Source organism: Brachionichthys hirsutus, chromosome 13, assembly GCF_040956055.1.
Source record: "Brachionichthys hirsutus isolate HB-005 chromosome 13, CSIRO-AGI_Bhir_v1, whole genome shotgun sequence".
In the NCBI taxonomy this organism is placed as follows: domain Eukaryota; kingdom Metazoa; phylum Chordata; class Actinopteri; order Lophiiformes; family Brachionichthyidae; genus Brachionichthys; species Brachionichthys hirsutus.
Genome location: NC_090909.1, coordinates 2,264,248 through 2,280,285, shown reverse-complemented (window position 1 = coordinate 2,280,285; position 16,038 = coordinate 2,264,248). Strand labels below are relative to the sequence as shown.

The 16,038-nt window shown below is 45.4% G+C and overlaps 4 protein-coding genes across 6 annotated transcripts; 2 read left to right on the top strand and 2 right to left on the bottom strand.

Annotated features, from left to right (window-relative positions):
* Positions 1 to 324: 324 nt before the first annotated feature.
* Positions 325 to 3,988, bottom strand: LOC137903388 (large ribosomal subunit protein eL22-like). The gene is made up of 5 exons (XM_068747540.1): positions 3,898 to 3,988; positions 2,261 to 2,506; positions 1,072 to 1,125; positions 414 to 461; positions 325 to 338 (listed from the first exon to the last, which is right to left on the bottom strand). Exons 1-5 carry the CDS (start codon positions 3,986 to 3,988, stop codon positions 325 to 327), a joined length of 453 nt encoding a protein of 150 aa, XP_068603641.1.
* A 1,089-nt stretch (positions 3,989 to 5,077) lies between these two features.
* Positions 5,078 to 7,171, top strand: LOC137903011 (large ribosomal subunit protein eL30). Of its 3 annotated transcripts, none has more exons than XM_068747126.1 (5): positions 5,078 to 5,123; positions 5,496 to 5,544; positions 6,170 to 6,315; positions 6,448 to 6,578; positions 7,067 to 7,171. In XM_068747126.1, the coding sequence occupies exons 2-5, from the start codon at positions 5,524 to 5,526 to the stop codon at positions 7,117 to 7,119; spliced, it is 351 nt and encodes a 116-aa protein (XP_068603227.1). In that variant the 5' UTR covers positions 5,078 to 5,123; positions 5,496 to 5,523; the 3' UTR covers positions 7,120 to 7,171. The 3 variants fall into 3 exon arrangements, with proteins under 3 accessions (XP_068603227.1, XP_068603229.1, XP_068603230.1); XM_068747128.1 differs by having other exon boundaries at positions 5,097 to 5,212; XM_068747129.1 differs by lacking the exon at positions 5,078 to 5,123 and adding an exon at positions 5,306 to 5,391.
* A 721-nt stretch (positions 7,172 to 7,892) lies between these two features.
* LOC137903034 (large ribosomal subunit protein eL30-like) lies at positions 7,893 to 9,444 on the top strand. Its single transcript, XM_068747154.1, has 5 exons — positions 7,893 to 7,924; positions 8,040 to 8,088; positions 8,745 to 8,890; positions 9,047 to 9,177; positions 9,365 to 9,444. Exons 2-5 carry the CDS (start codon positions 8,068 to 8,070, stop codon positions 9,415 to 9,417), a joined length of 351 nt encoding a protein of 116 aa, XP_068603255.1. The 5' UTR covers positions 7,893 to 7,924; positions 8,040 to 8,067; the 3' UTR covers positions 9,418 to 9,444.
* A 578-nt stretch (positions 9,445 to 10,022) lies between these two features.
* laptm4b (lysosomal protein transmembrane 4 beta) lies at positions 10,023 to 15,811 on the bottom strand. The gene is made up of 7 exons (XM_068747282.1): positions 15,577 to 15,811; positions 14,130 to 14,247; positions 13,185 to 13,258; positions 12,983 to 13,105; positions 12,733 to 12,831; positions 12,019 to 12,114; positions 10,023 to 11,166 (listed from the first exon to the last, which is right to left on the bottom strand). Exons 1-7 carry the CDS (start codon positions 15,670 to 15,672, stop codon positions 11,062 to 11,064), a joined length of 711 nt encoding a protein of 236 aa, XP_068603383.1. The 5' UTR covers positions 15,673 to 15,811; the 3' UTR covers positions 10,023 to 11,061.
* Positions 15,812 to 16,038: the final 227 nt, after the last annotated feature.

The window sequence follows — 16,038 nt, the reverse complement described above, 5'->3', positions numbered from 1 at the left end:
AACAAGTGACGTAATTTTGGCTTCGATTTTCTTCTTATAATTATATTAGAGAAAAGTGCACAGTAGACTCAGGAATTCAAGATAAAAACGTAATGCTTCAGTAAATCTGCTACTTTAATTTTCTCTATGAGGCATAAATAAGAAATCTCAAGTCATTCTGACATCCTCTGAAAATTAAATGAAGCGCTGTGTGTACGGTAGAAACGGGAGGAAGTAGGCACAGTGATGACTGGTGAACCCCGACTGAAGGCGTCATCGCAGGGTCTACGTCTTGGCAACGAGGCGACGTCTTTTCAGACGCGAGCAGTCAAGCCGTGTTGACCTTCACTCACTGGGAGCTGAAGTCGGGAAGAGGAAACGGGTTCAGGAGGTTTCAGGCGGCTTGTGTGACGCTGCGTTCAGGTGTCACTCACCTGGCGCCCCCTCTGTGCTCGGTTCTGTCGCTGTGGTCTCTGCCTTTTCTGTTAGGACGGATGGAATGTTGGTCACGCTAAGGCAAAGTCACTTTTATTCATCGCTTCAGGGAAACAATAATTAATTTGCCTCAACTGGCTTTGAAGTCTTGAAAGGACACAAAGACTGCGGCTGCAGGCCTGTTCAGATGCGGAAGCAGGTCGGAGCCGTTATATATGGATGCCAATAATCAATAATGGAAATTGTTCTACATTTGGAACAGTGGTCAGAAGCCTCCGATGTGAATTCACATGATCTGCTAATGCTTCGTTTTTAACACTCTCCACTCGTATATCTTGGGTACTTTGATTTCAAGAAATATATATTTTCCAGCTTTACTTCTTCTGATATTCATTTTTCTAAGTGACATTTAAACACAGCCAATGAAGAGATACCATCGTTGGGCAGGACCAACCACGTGGTGTCGTTTCTAAACCACACCCACATCGCTCTCACCTGGGACCAGATTGGACTAAATCTGTATTTTCAGATGACAGGAAATACTAAACTAGGATCTAATTTTCCATATATGGCCTCTTCATCCTGAAAGTGCTTCCGATCTCATTTATTTTTTGGGGAAACATGGATTATATGACGTCGTGTTAAAACGGGACTCACCTGGCGTCGACTCTGGTTTGGGCCCCGAATCGGTCGCTGTGGTCTCGGCTTTTTCTGTTAAGGTGGAAAATGACACATTAACAGAAACATTAATCAACCTGAAATATACCAAAGTTGATTTTAATACACGTCTTTCTCAATGTCCAAGCATCACAAAATACAACTCCCTTTGAGTCGTGTCAAATTTTAAATGACACAGACCTCTAACGGAGGCGTGAAACTTAATCCTCTCTCTTCATTGGCTGTGAATCAGGAGCTCCGCTTCGGCCTGTATGTGTTAGCGTGCTCTAGTTTCTCTGTGGACTCAGATTGCACCTTCATGAGACCGTGGTGACAACACGGTGTTGGCGACACACAGGCGCTGCATGCTGGCTAAAACACAAGGCTGTGGTTAAGCTGCTCAAAAGGAGGCTGAACCGAGTTGGGGGGGGGGGGTTAAGAAGACTGTCACGGCCAAGCAGTGACAAGGAGCAGACCGGAGATAATGAGGAAAATAAGAGCTGACCTCTTGACCTTAAAGACCTCTGATTCCCATGCTGTGTTTAAAAGAGGCCAAAGTCATGTCTGGGTGTTGCTGGATACCACCTGGTTACGTGTCAGAGGGATGTCTTGTACCTGGGTGCTGCAGCAACCTGCCCCCCCCCCCCCCCCCGCATGCAGTTCTCAGATTACGGGGAACAATTGTATGATTTGTCAGAGAGTTAAAAAGTCCCGGTCTGAAGTTTGAACACGCTGTCCCGTTCCTATACGCCCACAGAGATACGCAATTCGCCGTCATCTTGCATGTTTTAGAACTTTGCAAGAACTGATCTGACAAGTCTGGTGAAGATTATTTCAGAGGAAACAATCCATAACAACATTTGAGGAGTCCTAAAAATTTAGGAAGAAATTGGCCAAATCTCTAAGGATAACCGAAGTAATTAGGAAGTGTTCTAAAAAATATGGCGGTGCATCGTAGAAGCTGCAGCTTCACTTATGACCCGCCACATTTGTGTCTGCAGAGGATGTGTGGATGTGTAACTTCACATAATAATTAGAATTTAATTTGATTTACATTTTATATGTCATGGGAAAACCAATCAGTAGCTCACGTCTACAAATGTGTGATTGTAGTCGAGCACAAATAAAATACTCGTACCTGAAAACTGCATTCAAACGCAGTAATCGTTACAAGGTGAGTCGAGCCTACCTTGCTCAGGAGGCGCGGCTGCCGGCTCTGACGAGCTGACTGCTGTCTCTGCCGCTTCCGGAGGTGCTGATGCTCCTGCGGGTGGGCTGGCTGCAGCGGGCGGGGGCTCCCCTCCTGCAGGGGGTGCTGCGGCGGTGGTGGTTGCAGCAGGTTCCTCTGCAGGCTGCACGTTGCTGCTTTGAGCAGGCGCCTGGTCCGGAATAGTTTCACTGTCCTCTGCTATTTTTCCATTTTCGTTGGCTGCTCCTGTTGCGAGCACGAATATAAATGAGAACGAAGCAACTGTTAAAATAAGACTCTCCTGCAGACAAAGGGGCTCCTAGCGTTCTGAGTCCACTTTGTGGCCACTGGAACATGCAAAGCTGCAACTTTAACCTGAATAGAAAGAACACTAACTGTGTAAACACCTCTAAAAAAGTACTATTATAATTGATTATGTCTTACTTTTTAAACTGATAGGGAAAATTCGACATCAAACACTGCCGCTACCTGCCGTGGATCATTATGCAGGAAGTAGGAAATATAATAGGGAGACCTCCACTGACTTCACAAAGGTTTAACGATTGTGTTACCCGTTCTAAATAAACCTTAACCTCAAAGCTCTCATCAGTGACATCACTTCCTTCTTGAGCGCTTTTTTTCTGAAGAATTTGCATTCCAAGGATTTCCATAGATCATCTGGAGTGTCGTCTCTTCCCACATTTTCTATGTCTATCCATTCAGCATAGTCACATACCTGAACATGCTTTTATTGCACAATATAAAACTGTAAGACCCTTTAATGATTTTACAGAATGAAAGCAAGAGAGCACCTTCACTTATCGGGTCCCACTTAGTGAGACTTTCCAATTTTTCAGTTGTCATTCTTTGAATTCTTTCAAATAACGCCGCAGCCTGCAGAACGGTCAAGTCCCATTTTGTAATTGCCAAAAATAACTGAATCTGCTAAAATAAAAATACCTTAAATGTAAGGTATGTACCTTCTATGTAAATTTATTGATCCTGCACATATATATATATATATATATATTTCTTCCCTTCCTTAACATTTCTAAATGCAAACACAGAATCCAGTTTCGGTGGTGTACCTTGAAACGGCTACTAGTTTGCACCACAGCTGGGTCATCGCAGAGCCACGACAACAAAGGAGTGACCAAGGTGGCTTCTCTATTTCCTATTGAAACCATAGACTGTCACCAAATCTACTTGCATGCCACTGTCTCTACGTGGGAACAGTGCCAGAGCCCACTGTTAAACAATCACAATAAACTTTCCCATCCTGTCTCTGTGGATAAATAAAAGATACCACAGAACTGATGATCGATAAATGTATGATGCATCTGTATTCATAAATAGCAGTGGGCATCATTAATGGCTTCATGTCCACCGGCACGTGTAAATTTGATGACTGCTTTTGTCTTGAATAATCTTTTAAAACATAATATGAATGGTGAATAGATATTTTGGGAGATTTAACATCTATTAATGTTTCTAAAGTGATTCCAAGTGCAGCACTTTTTGAGAGCGATGCAATTTATGAAACTACAATATGTCAAACTTGTTTTTGGAGAAGAGATCGTTGCTTTCAATAGTGACTATTATATACTATTATAGTTTCTGTATGTTGTGAAGATTACCTGTCGTGCTGGCTCCGTTGCTCTCCTCGGGTTTCGTGTTGGGTCGAGTCGTATCTACCGCTGAAGTTTGGGAACTGGTGGAGCATCCCATCCTGTCCTGTACACATGGATGTCTGGACGGTTAACTTCAGAGTCAGGTGAGGAGAGGTTGTAGTTCTAAAGATAGTTTAGTGTTCAAAGAATCCCCTGGAGAAGAAAACAAGACGGACTTGGCGTCAAATTCCTTTAGTCCCGTGCGCAATTGCGCGTCGTGGTTCCTCCACCTGTGGCTGTTTGGCGGGCGCGCATGTGAAATGTAGGCTTTTGTTGTGTGATGTAACTCAGGCGGTTCCCAGGAGGCTGGCGCCGGGGCCAAAAATACATTATTCAGTCAAGGGTTACCTTTTGGGGTGGGGAAAATGAACTTGTATGTTTCTCTTTTTTTCTAGCAAGTCAGTTAATTGACCACAAAAGAAACATGTATAAGGAAAACTTTGTAACTAACAAACGCCTACTTAGAGGTAGAAAATGTATTAAATTAAAAACTGAAGCAACATATCAGGATACAAAAACACGCAACTTGAGGTGAAAGACGTTCATTACCTCCGCCAAGGAGGTTCTGGTTTTTCCCGCGTCTGTCTGTCCGTCTGTCTGTTGGCAACATATCTCAAAATCTTCCGGGCGGATCTTGATGAAATGTTGGGAATGTTACCAGGAACAGATGATTAAATTTTGGTGATGATCCAGAAGAGATACTTGATTCTGGATCACCTTGAAATGTTTCTTTACATTGCAGTAAATGGGACTTCATAATTTGTTCCTCAATATCTCGGTTAATTATTGACTGATGTTTATGGAATTTGACACAGTCATGTAGGGTGGGGATCTCTATCTCACCACCGAATTCCATCCGGATCGGATCCGGATAGCGGCTGTTATCAAGATTTCTTTGAAAAATTGGGGTACACTTGCATTTTAGCCTACTGTGCATTTAATATTAGAGATATACACTGAAAGGTTGAAAGTAAGGGTTTATATATTCCAAATTGCTTTCCTTGTGTGTTTTTATTTATAAGTCATACGGTAATAGTTATTAAATATTATTCATTTATTGTCCTTTATTCTCACGCAGGGCCACGGCATTGATTTGAGTGATCTGCGCAGTAGTCGAGTGCGCATGTCTAGGAACACCGCGATGCACCATGGGACTTCCTTTCTCTCCGACGCCATATTGGAGTTAACTCACAGTAAGGCGAGCTCTGATCTTTCAAATAAAATACATGTAGTCGTCGACTTATTCCGACTCTGTCGTAAATCGCCCCATTTTAAAATTACCGTAAGTATATTATGCTGCGTCATGATACGGAAAATATCGAAGTATAAAGAGATGTCTCGGTAGAGACAGCAGAAACTGTCGCACGCTCGATTAGCTCGCTTTCCGGCATGTCGTAAACAGACGAATAAACAACGGACGAGCGTGGTTATATAGTCGAACAGTCGCTAGCAGGATAGGTTGTAAGTCGACGACTACGTGTAATCATTGGGATTGATGAATCGGAACGTTTTCTTACAGCCTGAACGTTAACGGCAGTCTTATCTTCCCCTCATCTCGCTCACAGGTTTGCCGGTCCGGACTAAACCGCAAAAATGGTGGCTGCAAAGAAAGCGGTGAGTGGCGTTAGCTTCCTCCGGGGTGCACGCGGCTATCGACGGCCGGGCTGCTGCTTCACGAGGGGAGTGTTTCTCCCAGGGCCTGCTAGCTAACGCTGCTGCGCTACGAATGCCTGCTAGCTAACGCTGCTACGCTACGAATGCCTGCTAGCTAACGCTGCTGCGCTACGAGGACCTGCTAGCTAACGCTGCTGCGCTACGAGGACCTGCTAGCTAACGCTGCTACGCTACGAATGCCTGCTAGCTAGCGCTGCTGCGCTACGAGGACCTGCTAGCTAACGCTGCTGCGCTACGAGGACCTGCTAGCTAACGCTGCTACGCTACGCACAGTTTTCACCCAAAATGTAAATGTTTCCAGTTTTTCGTAGTTGCTAATGTTTATGTATGTCAACTTAATTTTACTGTCGTCCATCGGTTTGACGTCGCCTGACGTTTGTAGCTTTAGCAGCACCGGCAGTGTGGCTAATGCTAATTTACCAGCAGCACATGCTAAGGCGGTGCCTGTTTGGTGTGTTAACCTTTTCATATCCATGCTGACGTTTGCTTATAGTGTCTATTCACGTGAACGCAGTGCTGGGCTTTGTAGCTTGTGTGCTAACATCAGAAATGTCTGTCTACTCAGAAAAAGTCCATGGAGTCCATCAACTCCCGTCTCCAGCTGGTGATGAAGAGTGGAAAGTACGTCCTGGGCTACAAGCAGTCTCAGAAGATGATCCGTCAGGGCAAAGCCAAGCTGGTTATCCTGGCCAACAACTGTCCAGCTCTCAGGTAAATAATTACATAAATTATGTGTGAAAGGGCTGTCTGTTCAACATTCTGATTTATTTTCTCCTCATTTGGGTGCCCATTCCTTCATCAGATTTATAATCTTCTATTTGTGCTGTGCTCTGTGCTGCCTAGGAAATCTGAGATTGAGTACTACGCCATGCTGGCCAAGACCGGTGTCCACCACTACAGCGGAAACAACATTGAGCTCGGCACCGCCTGCGGCAAATACTACAGGGTGTGCACACTGGCCATCATCGACGCTGGTGAGAAGCTACTTTTGATTCTTGGTGAAGCCTACTTTTTGGTCTGTTTGCCATGAAGATGAAACGAGAAGCAAAATTTAAAAACCTGCCAACGACAACGCGCGGTCATTTGTAAGTTCAGTCGAGCGCCGGAAGTGCTGGAATCGAAATGCGTCTCCTGCAGAAAAGCACCAGAAGAGTGCCGTGAAATGTCCCGTTAATCAATCAATCATTTCAATAGATCGTTTGTGAAGGGAAAGGGCTCTGCGGTGGATGAGGGGAAATTGACGCGATGCAGATCTGACGACCTTCTGACAACATTTTAGAAATAATCTTTGTAACTTGAATCTGCAAAGATTTCTTCAGTGGCTGTGATCATTAAAACGTTTGGACTTGCTGCAGACGCCCACTGGGATTCTCCTGCCAGTGTTTTCTGCTCCCTTTGTGACATTTACCTTGTAGTTTATTTTGCTCTGTCTTTATTTATTCTGTTTTGTTCTCCTTTTCAGGTGATTCTGACATCATCAGGAGCATGCCAGATCAGCAGCAACCACCTCAGTAGAACTGCCCCCCCCCCCCGTCAGATTGTTTAAAATAAATGGGTGTAAATCAAACGTGGCGTCGTTCTGTGTTTGTCTGATCTGTCGTGTCTCCAGCAGCTCTCATCACACTTGTATAAGAAATGAAAACATCTGTCAGCGTGAAGGACAATCGACCCAGCAGACTGCTGTCATCCCTAAGGATGATTGTCAGCTGCAACTTTTGTTGGATGTTAGAGTTATGAGTATTTAGATCAGACTGCCCCTCATATGTACATTGATGTGTTTTTAGTATTTGGCCCAACAAAACTTTCATCATTCTGTAGTCAGTAAAAACAACCGTTAACCTGCAAAGATTCGTAGACTAATTTCATCCCATAAAAGTCGATCAAAATGTTTGTCTTGAAAACAGGCCGGCATGTCTGCCCAGAGACGGATGTGAGCTGCCCGTCATCCGGTGAGTGGTTTGTCCCAGTTTTTCTCATCACAGATTCCCTAAACTGTTGTTTTGATTCCCTATTGAATCCAATGAAATCGTTCCAGATCTGTTTCCCGTGCCGTTTATTCTCTGTTCTGAATGAGGGCGTCAGTTTCCTTTGGATCTAGGTTTTAGATCCAAAAGGAACCGGCCATTACTTAAAGTGCTTTATGTGAATAACTTATAAACTAATGATATCAACGTGAATCCAATTGCGTAAACATGCTTTCATTGTTGATTGACTTGAGTGATCTGCGCAGTAGTCGAGTGCGCATGTTTAGGGACCGATAGCAGCGCAATGCACCATGGGACTTCCTTTCTCTCCGAGGCCATATTGGAGTTAACCCAAAGTAAGGCTAGCTCTGAGTTTTCAAATAAAATGATCATTGGGATTGATAAATCCGAGCGTTTTGTTACAGCCTGGACGTTAACGGCAGTCTTATCTTCCCCTCATCTCGCTCACAGGTTGGCCGGTCCGGACTAAACCGCAAAAATGGTGGCTGCAAAGAAAGCGGTGAGTGACGTTAGCTTCCTCCGAGGTGCACGCGGCTGTCGACGGCCGGGCTGCTGCTTCACGAGGGGAGTGTTTCTCCCAGGGCCTGCTAGCTAACGCTGCTGCGCTACGAATGCCTGCTAGCTAACGCTGCTACGCTACGAGGGCCTGCTAGCTAACGCTGCTGCGCTACGAATGCCTGCTAGCTAACGCTGCTACGCTACGAGGGCCTGCTAGCTAACGCTGCTGCGCTACGTGGACCTGCTAGCTAACGCTGCTGCGCTACGTGGACCTGCTAGCTAACGCTGCTGCGCTACGTGGACCTGCTAGCTAACGCTGCTGCGCTACGAGGGTCTGCTAGCTAACGCCGCTACGCTACGCACAGTTTTCACCCAAAATGTAAATGTTTCCAGTTTTTCGTAGTTGCTAATGTTTATGTATGTCAACCTAATTTTACTGTCGTCCATCGGTTTGACGTCGCCTGACGTTTGTAGCTTTAGCAGCACCGGCAGTGTGGCTAATGCTAATTTACCAGCAGCACGTGCTAGCGCGGTGCCTGTTTGATGTGTTAACCTTTTCATATCCATGCTGATGTTTGCTTATAGCGTCTATTCACGTGAACGCAGTGCTGGGCTTTGTAGCTTGTGTGCTAACATCAGAAATGTCTGTCTACTCAGAAAAAGTCCATGGAGTCCATCAACTCCCGTCTCCAGCTGGTGATGAAGAGTGGAAAGTACGTCCTGGGCTACAAGCAGTCTCAGAAGATGATCCGTCAGGGCAAAGCCAAGCTGATCATCCTGGCCAACAACTGTCCAGCTCTCAGGTAAATAATTACATAAATGATCGTGTGTGAAAGGGCTGTCTGTTCAACATTCTGATTTATTTTCTCTTCATTTGCGTACCCTGTCCACCATCAGACTTATCATCTTCTATTTGCTGCTTTTTTGCTTACATTTTCATTCACCTCTGTGCTGCCTAGGAAATCTGAGATTGAGTACTACGCCTTACTGGCCAAGACCGGTGTCCACCACTACAGCGGAAACAACATTGAGCTCGGCACCGCCTGCGGCAAATACTACAGGGTGTGCACACTGGCCATCATCGACCCCGGTGAGAAGCTACTTTTGATTCTTGGTGAAGCCTACTTTTTGGTCTGAAATGGCTTCAGTGTCCTGAACTGGTGTCAAACGGACACTTGGAATATCTGAACCTTGAACAGCATCCATTCATCATTCAATGTCGCAGCAGGAGAGGAGATGAAACAAGAACATTAATTATTTGTTCTTCTCCTCTTCAGGTGATTCTGACATCATCAGGAGCATGCCAGAGCAGCAGCAACCACCTCAGTAGAACTGCCCCCCCCCCCCCCCCCCCCCCATCAGATTTTTAAAATAAATGGATGCAAATCGAACGTGGCATCTTTCTGTTTTTTTCTGTCGTGTCTCCAGCAGAGGGCACCGTCGTGCTGTTTGGCCTCAGATGACGCTCCTCATTATTTTTTCAAGGCTTGTTCGAGCGATTTCCTTGCGTCTCTGCTGAGCTGTTTAGAACAAATGTCCACTACAGAGGACATGCTAACGGGCTGGGTCTCAGGAGGATATTATAACGCTTGACTAAAACATGTTTTTATTTTAGAGAATTTGATTATCCCAGCTCTAAAGTTTGTTTCTGCTCAGATTAGAATGCCATTGTTTAAACTGCAGTTCAGATAAAAAGGAACAAAATCTGACATGTTTTTTGTTCTTCCGTCCCATCCCGGCAGAAGCTGAATGTCTGGTATTGGTAACGCACTGGTTTAATGCCGTGATGTCATCACCCTGTCTAACTGTCCTTTCACAAGAGCTTTATCATTTGGTTACGAAAGGACATCGGAACAAAAAACAAATCAAATCTTGTATAAATATCACAGGTGAGAACGAGGATTAATAACTGCTCTGGCAAGATGGACGCAGGGAGAATGACAGTTTTTAATAAAGAGGTGCACATCTTTATATTTAGTAGGGGGGTAACGGTTTAAGTTCGGTTCACTTTGGATTATATTTCATAAATTTCTCTTCATTACATTTACTACTCGCGCTATCTAAGCGCTACGCGCGGAACTAAAGTCCCGGGCGAGTTTCCGCACTGACGCCTCTGAGTGTCGGACACAATTGACTGGGAGGGGGGGGGCGCGCCGCGCTAGTAGCTCGCAGGCGGGACAGATGGCATTATTACAAACGCAAGTGAGGAGCTTGATTATGTAATTAGACGTGCAAAACAAACTACATTAAAAGTGGATTCATTGTTAAGAGTAACACAATGTGCTTTTCTGTCACGTGACCTTCACGACAGCTTCCAAAATGGACGCTGGATACAAATACTCGCAACATCTTAAAGGGATTTGGGGAAAAAACAAAAACACAAAACCAAAAGTGAAGCTTCTGGGTGAAAACGGCCCAAATAACTCGCAAAAGAAACTCCAACCTAAAAACTGCCGTCAGCCACAAACACGACCGACACGTGCTTCTAAGTCTAAGGAGTCGCTGAAGGTGTTCGTAGTCCAGGTGATTAAAATGTTATTGCTTTCACTCACACACTCTCTCACTCACACACACACACACACACACGCTCACACACACACACACACACCTCAACGGCACATTCACGGGTGGACTTGGTCAGAAACAAAGCGTGTGCGACTCGTCCTCGGTTTTACTTTCTGTCTCGGCAGCTCGTCTAGACAAAGATTCACAGTATCGGGGGGATAACAGTTGGTGGCCATACTGGTGCCTGTTTCGCTCATGGAAAAGTGCAAATTAATTTGGGTTGGGGGGGGGGGGAGCGTTTGGATGATGTTTCAGTGATGAAAGTCTTTGGAGGAAGGGAAGGAAAATACGGCATGGGAGAGATCGATCAGGAACTACTTCAGAGGGGATGTGGGGGGGGCTTTGGCCTCCTCGTACGGTGACTGAAGAATGTAACGTCATCAATGAAACTCCTCAGGGAGGGCATCTCTCACGCCTCCATGTACTGGGGAGGGGGCTCCTTGGGAGGGGGCTCCTGGGTAGGGGGCTCCTTGGGGGGGGTGGCCACCGCCTCCTCGTATGGAGGCAACAGAACCTGAAATGGAAATCAAGCTTTAATATTCATGTTTCTGCACAACCTTTGTGCAATTCCCGAAGAAAGCTAGAAAACAGGCCGGCGTGTGCTTCAGAGGCCCGACGGGCTTCTCTCAGCACATGTTATAAAACCAGAGAGGGGGAGAGAGAGAGGGGGGGGGGGGGGGTTGAATGGTGAAACAGCCATGGAGGGCCGGTAAACATCGCAGGGAGGACTTGGAATGGAGAGGACAATTATGTAAGATGTCCAGATGAAAGGAGGAGTACAGCCGGAGACAGAGAGAGAGAGAAAAAGACACAGACGGACAGACAGAGAGAGAGAGAGAGAGAGAGAGAGAGAGAACCCTTGTGCATTTTAAAGGACAGCAGCAGCTCGGTCCTCGATGGAGGCAGGTTTACATTTCTCCATGTTCACTCTTGATGAAACGAAAGATTTTCCCGCTGTGTGTTATTCCACACTTAATTCCTTCATTTAATTTGGAATTGCTTTGTGTCCATCAGAGCTGACCGTCACACATCATGAGGGGAATAACGTCAGCGCTAGAGGCAGATTAATGTCTTACGTGCCACCGTGGAGGATTAGAGGCAGACGAGTGGAAACTGTGACAACGCTAAAGCCTCTCAGAAACCCCACCAGCGAACGGCGAGGAGGACCGGCGGGATCGGTTACCGTCGGTAACAGGTCACAACGTCGGCGTCAGTAAATAAATATATAAACGGGTCGCCGACTCCACTCGAGGAAGCGTCGGGTTTCATCTACTCAGAACTGTTATAAACTATGACGTCTACGTGATGCTCACCTCGAACATTTAATGCTACAAACTCGTTGAACTACAAAAGCACAAACGCTCACCGCGGTGTCGTTGGTGGTGACGTAAACCAGGACCTCCGTGGTGCCCATGCCGCTCACGAATCTGTAGCAGTTCCACACGCAGCCGATCAGGTAGGCCTGAAAACAGAACACACACGACGGACCCTTAAACCGGCGCCGGCTCCTCATCCACATTCATCGAGGTAAAAACAGAATATTCTGAAACCCAAAATGCACAGCGAGGACGCTGCAGCTCGTCCCGCCACAGTCCGAGTTCTACCATCTCAGCCGTCTAAAGGCGTCGGATCCGCTCCGTTTCCAGGGAACTGACTCAACAATCACTCGGCAGAAACCGGCTTCTCGTAATTCAACGTTATACTGCAGCTATATTTGGCCCTGGCTCGGAATATAAACCGAGAACAGCGAGTTGAGAGGAGAAATAAACTTGATTTGATTGTACAGATGACGGCAACCCCATGTTCCATCTCATCTCAGAGCCCCCAGAGCATTAAGGGAAAGTGCTCTCGACGGGAGGTTTCCTGCCCCCCCCCCCCCCCCCCCCGAGCCGCTGCTCTCTGACTGTGCGATTATTTGATGACGAAACACTCATCACGTTCACGCTGTTGGATTCATTATACATGCCGTGTGGTTCAGACTGCAAGGGGACGTGCAACAGCATCAGATTTGATGCCGTCTATAAAAAGAGCGTTCCACGGGGGGGGGGGCAAATGTGATACAGAAACTAGATGGGCTTACCTTGAAGGACAGGATGCAGCCAATGAAGAGGACGACAGCGACCACGAGGCACATGTTGTTGGTAGACATGATGTCCTCTTTGTAAGGGAACGTCCCCGGCTGGACGGATGAGAATAAAAAGGAAGAGCGGCAAAATGAAAACCCAGAGGCGAGAAAACAGACACAATAAAGGAGAAAATGTCCTTCAGTTCTTTAACGTTTCATAATATCACAGCAACTAAATGACGCCTGAAATGACAGCGGTTCTCACCAGCTGCTGGAGGTAGTCCTGCACCGTGTTGGGATAAACAACCACACTAATGGCTACCAGAGTGTTCAGGGCGAAGTCGAAGATTTGGTAGCAGAAGAACGGAATGATCCAAGCCGCGTGTTGCTGCGTGGAGAAAGAGACGGAACAAATGTGGGTCGCGTCTCCGGCTCAGACTCCGTGTGTGCATCGTTTGCTCACTTACCTTGTATGCGCCGTACGTCGCCATGCCACATATGAGGATCATCAGCAGGGATATCGCAGTGGCTATGCATATATCTACAGACAGAAAACACAAACACGTATAACGTGAGAAGAGATCATTGTGACAAATAAAAAACTATACTTTAAAATGGTTCCTCACACAATAGATGCTGTAAACGCTGCATGAAGCTATGAACACCGGCCCTTTTCCACATCATTCACACATCGGAATTGTTTTTTTTCCTGTTCTGTTGTTGCAACGAAGAAGGGAAGTCAGTCAGGACGGCCGCTGGGATCCGACAGAGATTTAAAGCCGTGAGTTGTAATCAGAGTAGCCGGTGACAGCATGTCGGGTGTTCCAGAGGCGACTGTGGTGGTGATGATGATGATGATGATGATGATGATGATGGCAGCTGGAGGGGAAGCAGTGAAAATACTCCTGCACTCTAATCTGTTTTCGATCTGACAGCGGCGTTCCGGGAAAAAGGACAAAACGTGGGGCTGTTTGGACACGTTGTTTGTTGTTGTCATACAGTTAAGAAGGATTTTAGTGTATTAATATTCAAGTTTGCCTGCGATAACAAAGACAGCTGCATCCCTGCAAACGTCTTTTAAATCCACTGATGTTTAATGTAAAGTTATTTGACCTTTGGATTAAACTTGCTTTTGATCAGTTAACAACAAGCCTCCTCCTCACATGTGGAAATGTATTTTACAAACGCATTGCGTTTCAGTATGACGTTGTAAAATATACCGCTGACAAAGGGAGTCAACACAGAAGGGGGGGGGGGGGGGATGCAGGAAAAAGCAACGCGAGCTCATTTAAACCAGCGAGTCAACACTAGAAGAGGCGCATTAAACTGATAAATGTTAGTCTACATGCCGTACTAGGAATAAGGCGATTATAAATCAATGCGCACTGAATCAGAGGATGAGCCGCACTCACTTGCATCGTCCATGGCGTCGACGTCGGTCCCCAGCTCGGAGCTGGTGAGGTGGTAGCGGTACTGAACGGGGTCATTGAGGGCCGACAGCAAGATGAGCAGGACGACCGCGTTGATGAGCTGCGGGGGAAATCGAGATCAGGATATAAATATTACCTTCCTGTATTTAAATTAAGTTAACCTTCAGAATGAAAGTGGTTGAGCCTCGACTAAGGACAGAAGTAAGTATTTGTGAGCAGCAGTATGGCTTTATGCCGAGGAAGAGTACCACAGACGCAATGTTAGCATTGAGGCTAGCAATGGAGAAGTACAGGGAAGGTCAGAAGGAGCTGCATTGTGTCTTTGTCTAGAGAAAGGACATCACCATCATCATCATCATCATCATCATCATCACAGGGTGCCCAGAGAGGAACTGTGGTACTGCAGAGAAGTACCGGTATGTCAGAGTAGTTCAGGACAGGACGATGCAAAGGGCAGGGTGAAGTGGAGAACATTGATTTGCTGTGGCGACCCCTCACGGGACAAGCCGAAAGTACAGTAGTAGTAGCAGTAGTAGTAGTAGTACAACCTTCAGAATAAAGGAAATGTGAAAACAACTAAAAAGGATTAGATTAATTATCAGATAGCTGTTGAGTGCGGATGGACCTACTAGCTCCCAAAAAACAGCTTCATTAAATTTGACTTGCAAATATTTCCCTTTTTTCAGCCAGAAAAAAACCCTCAAAAAGACCAAGGTATTAACTTTAAATTGGTAATTTTGTCCAAATACCTTCCCAAAATCCAGTTTTAATTAGCAATAATTAAGAAATGCATTAAATATCCAAATTCTAAAACGAGTAAAAAGATGTAATGCTTATCTAAATACCGTTCAGGATCAATATTACAAATATCAGGAAACCAATGATTTGACTAGTTTCTCCTTGATGCTAAGCTAAAGCACCAAATTGTGTTTTATAATAGCTGCTAGCTTGTCCTACTTTAACTAGATTTGGAGACATGTAATAGATGAGTATTAAGGTCAACCAGAAACCAGGACTAACTTAGTCTAGGATAAGGATTTATCAGGCTTATCAACTAAATTAAGAACTTTAGGTCATCGCGGGGTTAAAAACAGAAGATAACTCTATATTTAACAAAAAAATAAATGCTAGCTTACTGAAATCCGGATTTACAGCAACAGCTACAAATTATTTTGTCATGTATATATATCTATTTTTCAATAAACCTATATTTAAATGAAATGCTTATTTTTAATCAAGAAAAATAACTTCATTTACATTTTTTTAACATTAGTTTAATCATTTAAACTAAGGGCGGCATCACAATAGCAAATAAGAAACGAGCGGTAGCTAGCTAACTTAGCCACAGCTGCAAAAAACAAACAAATCAGCGGCACCAAATATTGAGATATATTTTCAGATATTTAAACTTGAACATTCGACTACTTACCATGTACCATATGCCCAGGATAATGGTGCCCGTCCGAACATGGCAGCACAGGCAGCAGCTCGTCGAGTACCACCGGTCCCACGGCGAAATCATCATTTATCCGCGGAGGAATCTCCAACTAAATTCATGAATGCTTCGGAAAATTAAATATTCAAAAACAACCACGACCTCGAACGACGGGCTTCCCAGGCGGCGTCCTCCCTCGCTAGGAACGCCGCATCCAGTTTCCGTTCGAGGGACGACGTTCGGCTGTTTCCGCCAAAGTGGAATTCTGGAAAACGGAGAGCTGTTAATCCGCCTGGCGCAGCCCGAGAGTCACGTCACGTGACCGGTGGGCGGTTCTTTCCGATCATCGCAGAAGACGAACGAGGCCGCCGGAGACCGACGCTCGAACAAGCATTTAAAATACATTTATGTTTGAGAGAAATTTAAAGGAAGCACACCATAAATAAAGTATTTAAA

Coding starts and splice junctions, on each gene's coding strand:
- LOC137903388 (XM_068747540.1), bottom strand. CDS start 3,988: ATGGGATGCTCCACCAGTTCCCAAACTTCAGCGGTAGATACGACTCGA. Junction 2,507..3,897: donor CAACGGAGCCAGCACGACAG/GTAATCTTCACA, acceptor TGCTCGCAACAG/GAGCAGCCAACGAAAATGGA. Junction 1,126..2,260: donor AGCCGCGCCTCCTGAGCAAG/GTAGGCTCGACT, acceptor CCACCTTAACAG/AAAAAGCCGAGACCACAGCG.
- LOC137903034 (XM_068747154.1), top strand. CDS start 8,068: ATGGTGGCTGCAAAGAAAGCG. Junction 8,891..9,046: donor AACAACTGTCCAGCTCTCAG/GTAAATAATTAC, acceptor TGTGCTGCCTAG/GAAATCTGAGATTGAGTACT. Junction 9,178..9,364: donor ACTGGCCATCATCGACCCCG/GTGAGAAGCTAC, acceptor TCTCCTCTTCAG/GTGATTCTGACATCATCAGG.
- LOC137903011 (XM_068747126.1), top strand. CDS start 5,524: ATGGTGGCTGCAAAGAAAGCG. Junction 5,545..6,169: donor TGGTGGCTGCAAAGAAAGCG/GTGAGTGGCGTT, acceptor CTGTCTACTCAG/AAAAAGTCCATGGAGTCCAT. Junction 6,579..7,066: donor ACTGGCCATCATCGACGCTG/GTGAGAAGCTAC, acceptor TCTCCTTTTCAG/GTGATTCTGACATCATCAGG.
- laptm4b (XM_068747282.1), bottom strand. CDS start 15,672: ATGATGATTTCGCCGTGGGACCGGTGGTACTCGACGAGCTGCTGCCTG. Junction 13,259..14,129: donor CGACGCCATGGACGATGCAA/GTGAGTGCGGCT, acceptor TTCTGTCTGTAG/ATATATGCATAGCCACTGCG. Junction 13,106..13,184: donor CGACGTACGGCGCATACAAG/GTAAGTGAGCAA, acceptor TTCTCCACGCAG/CAACACGCGGCTTGGATCAT.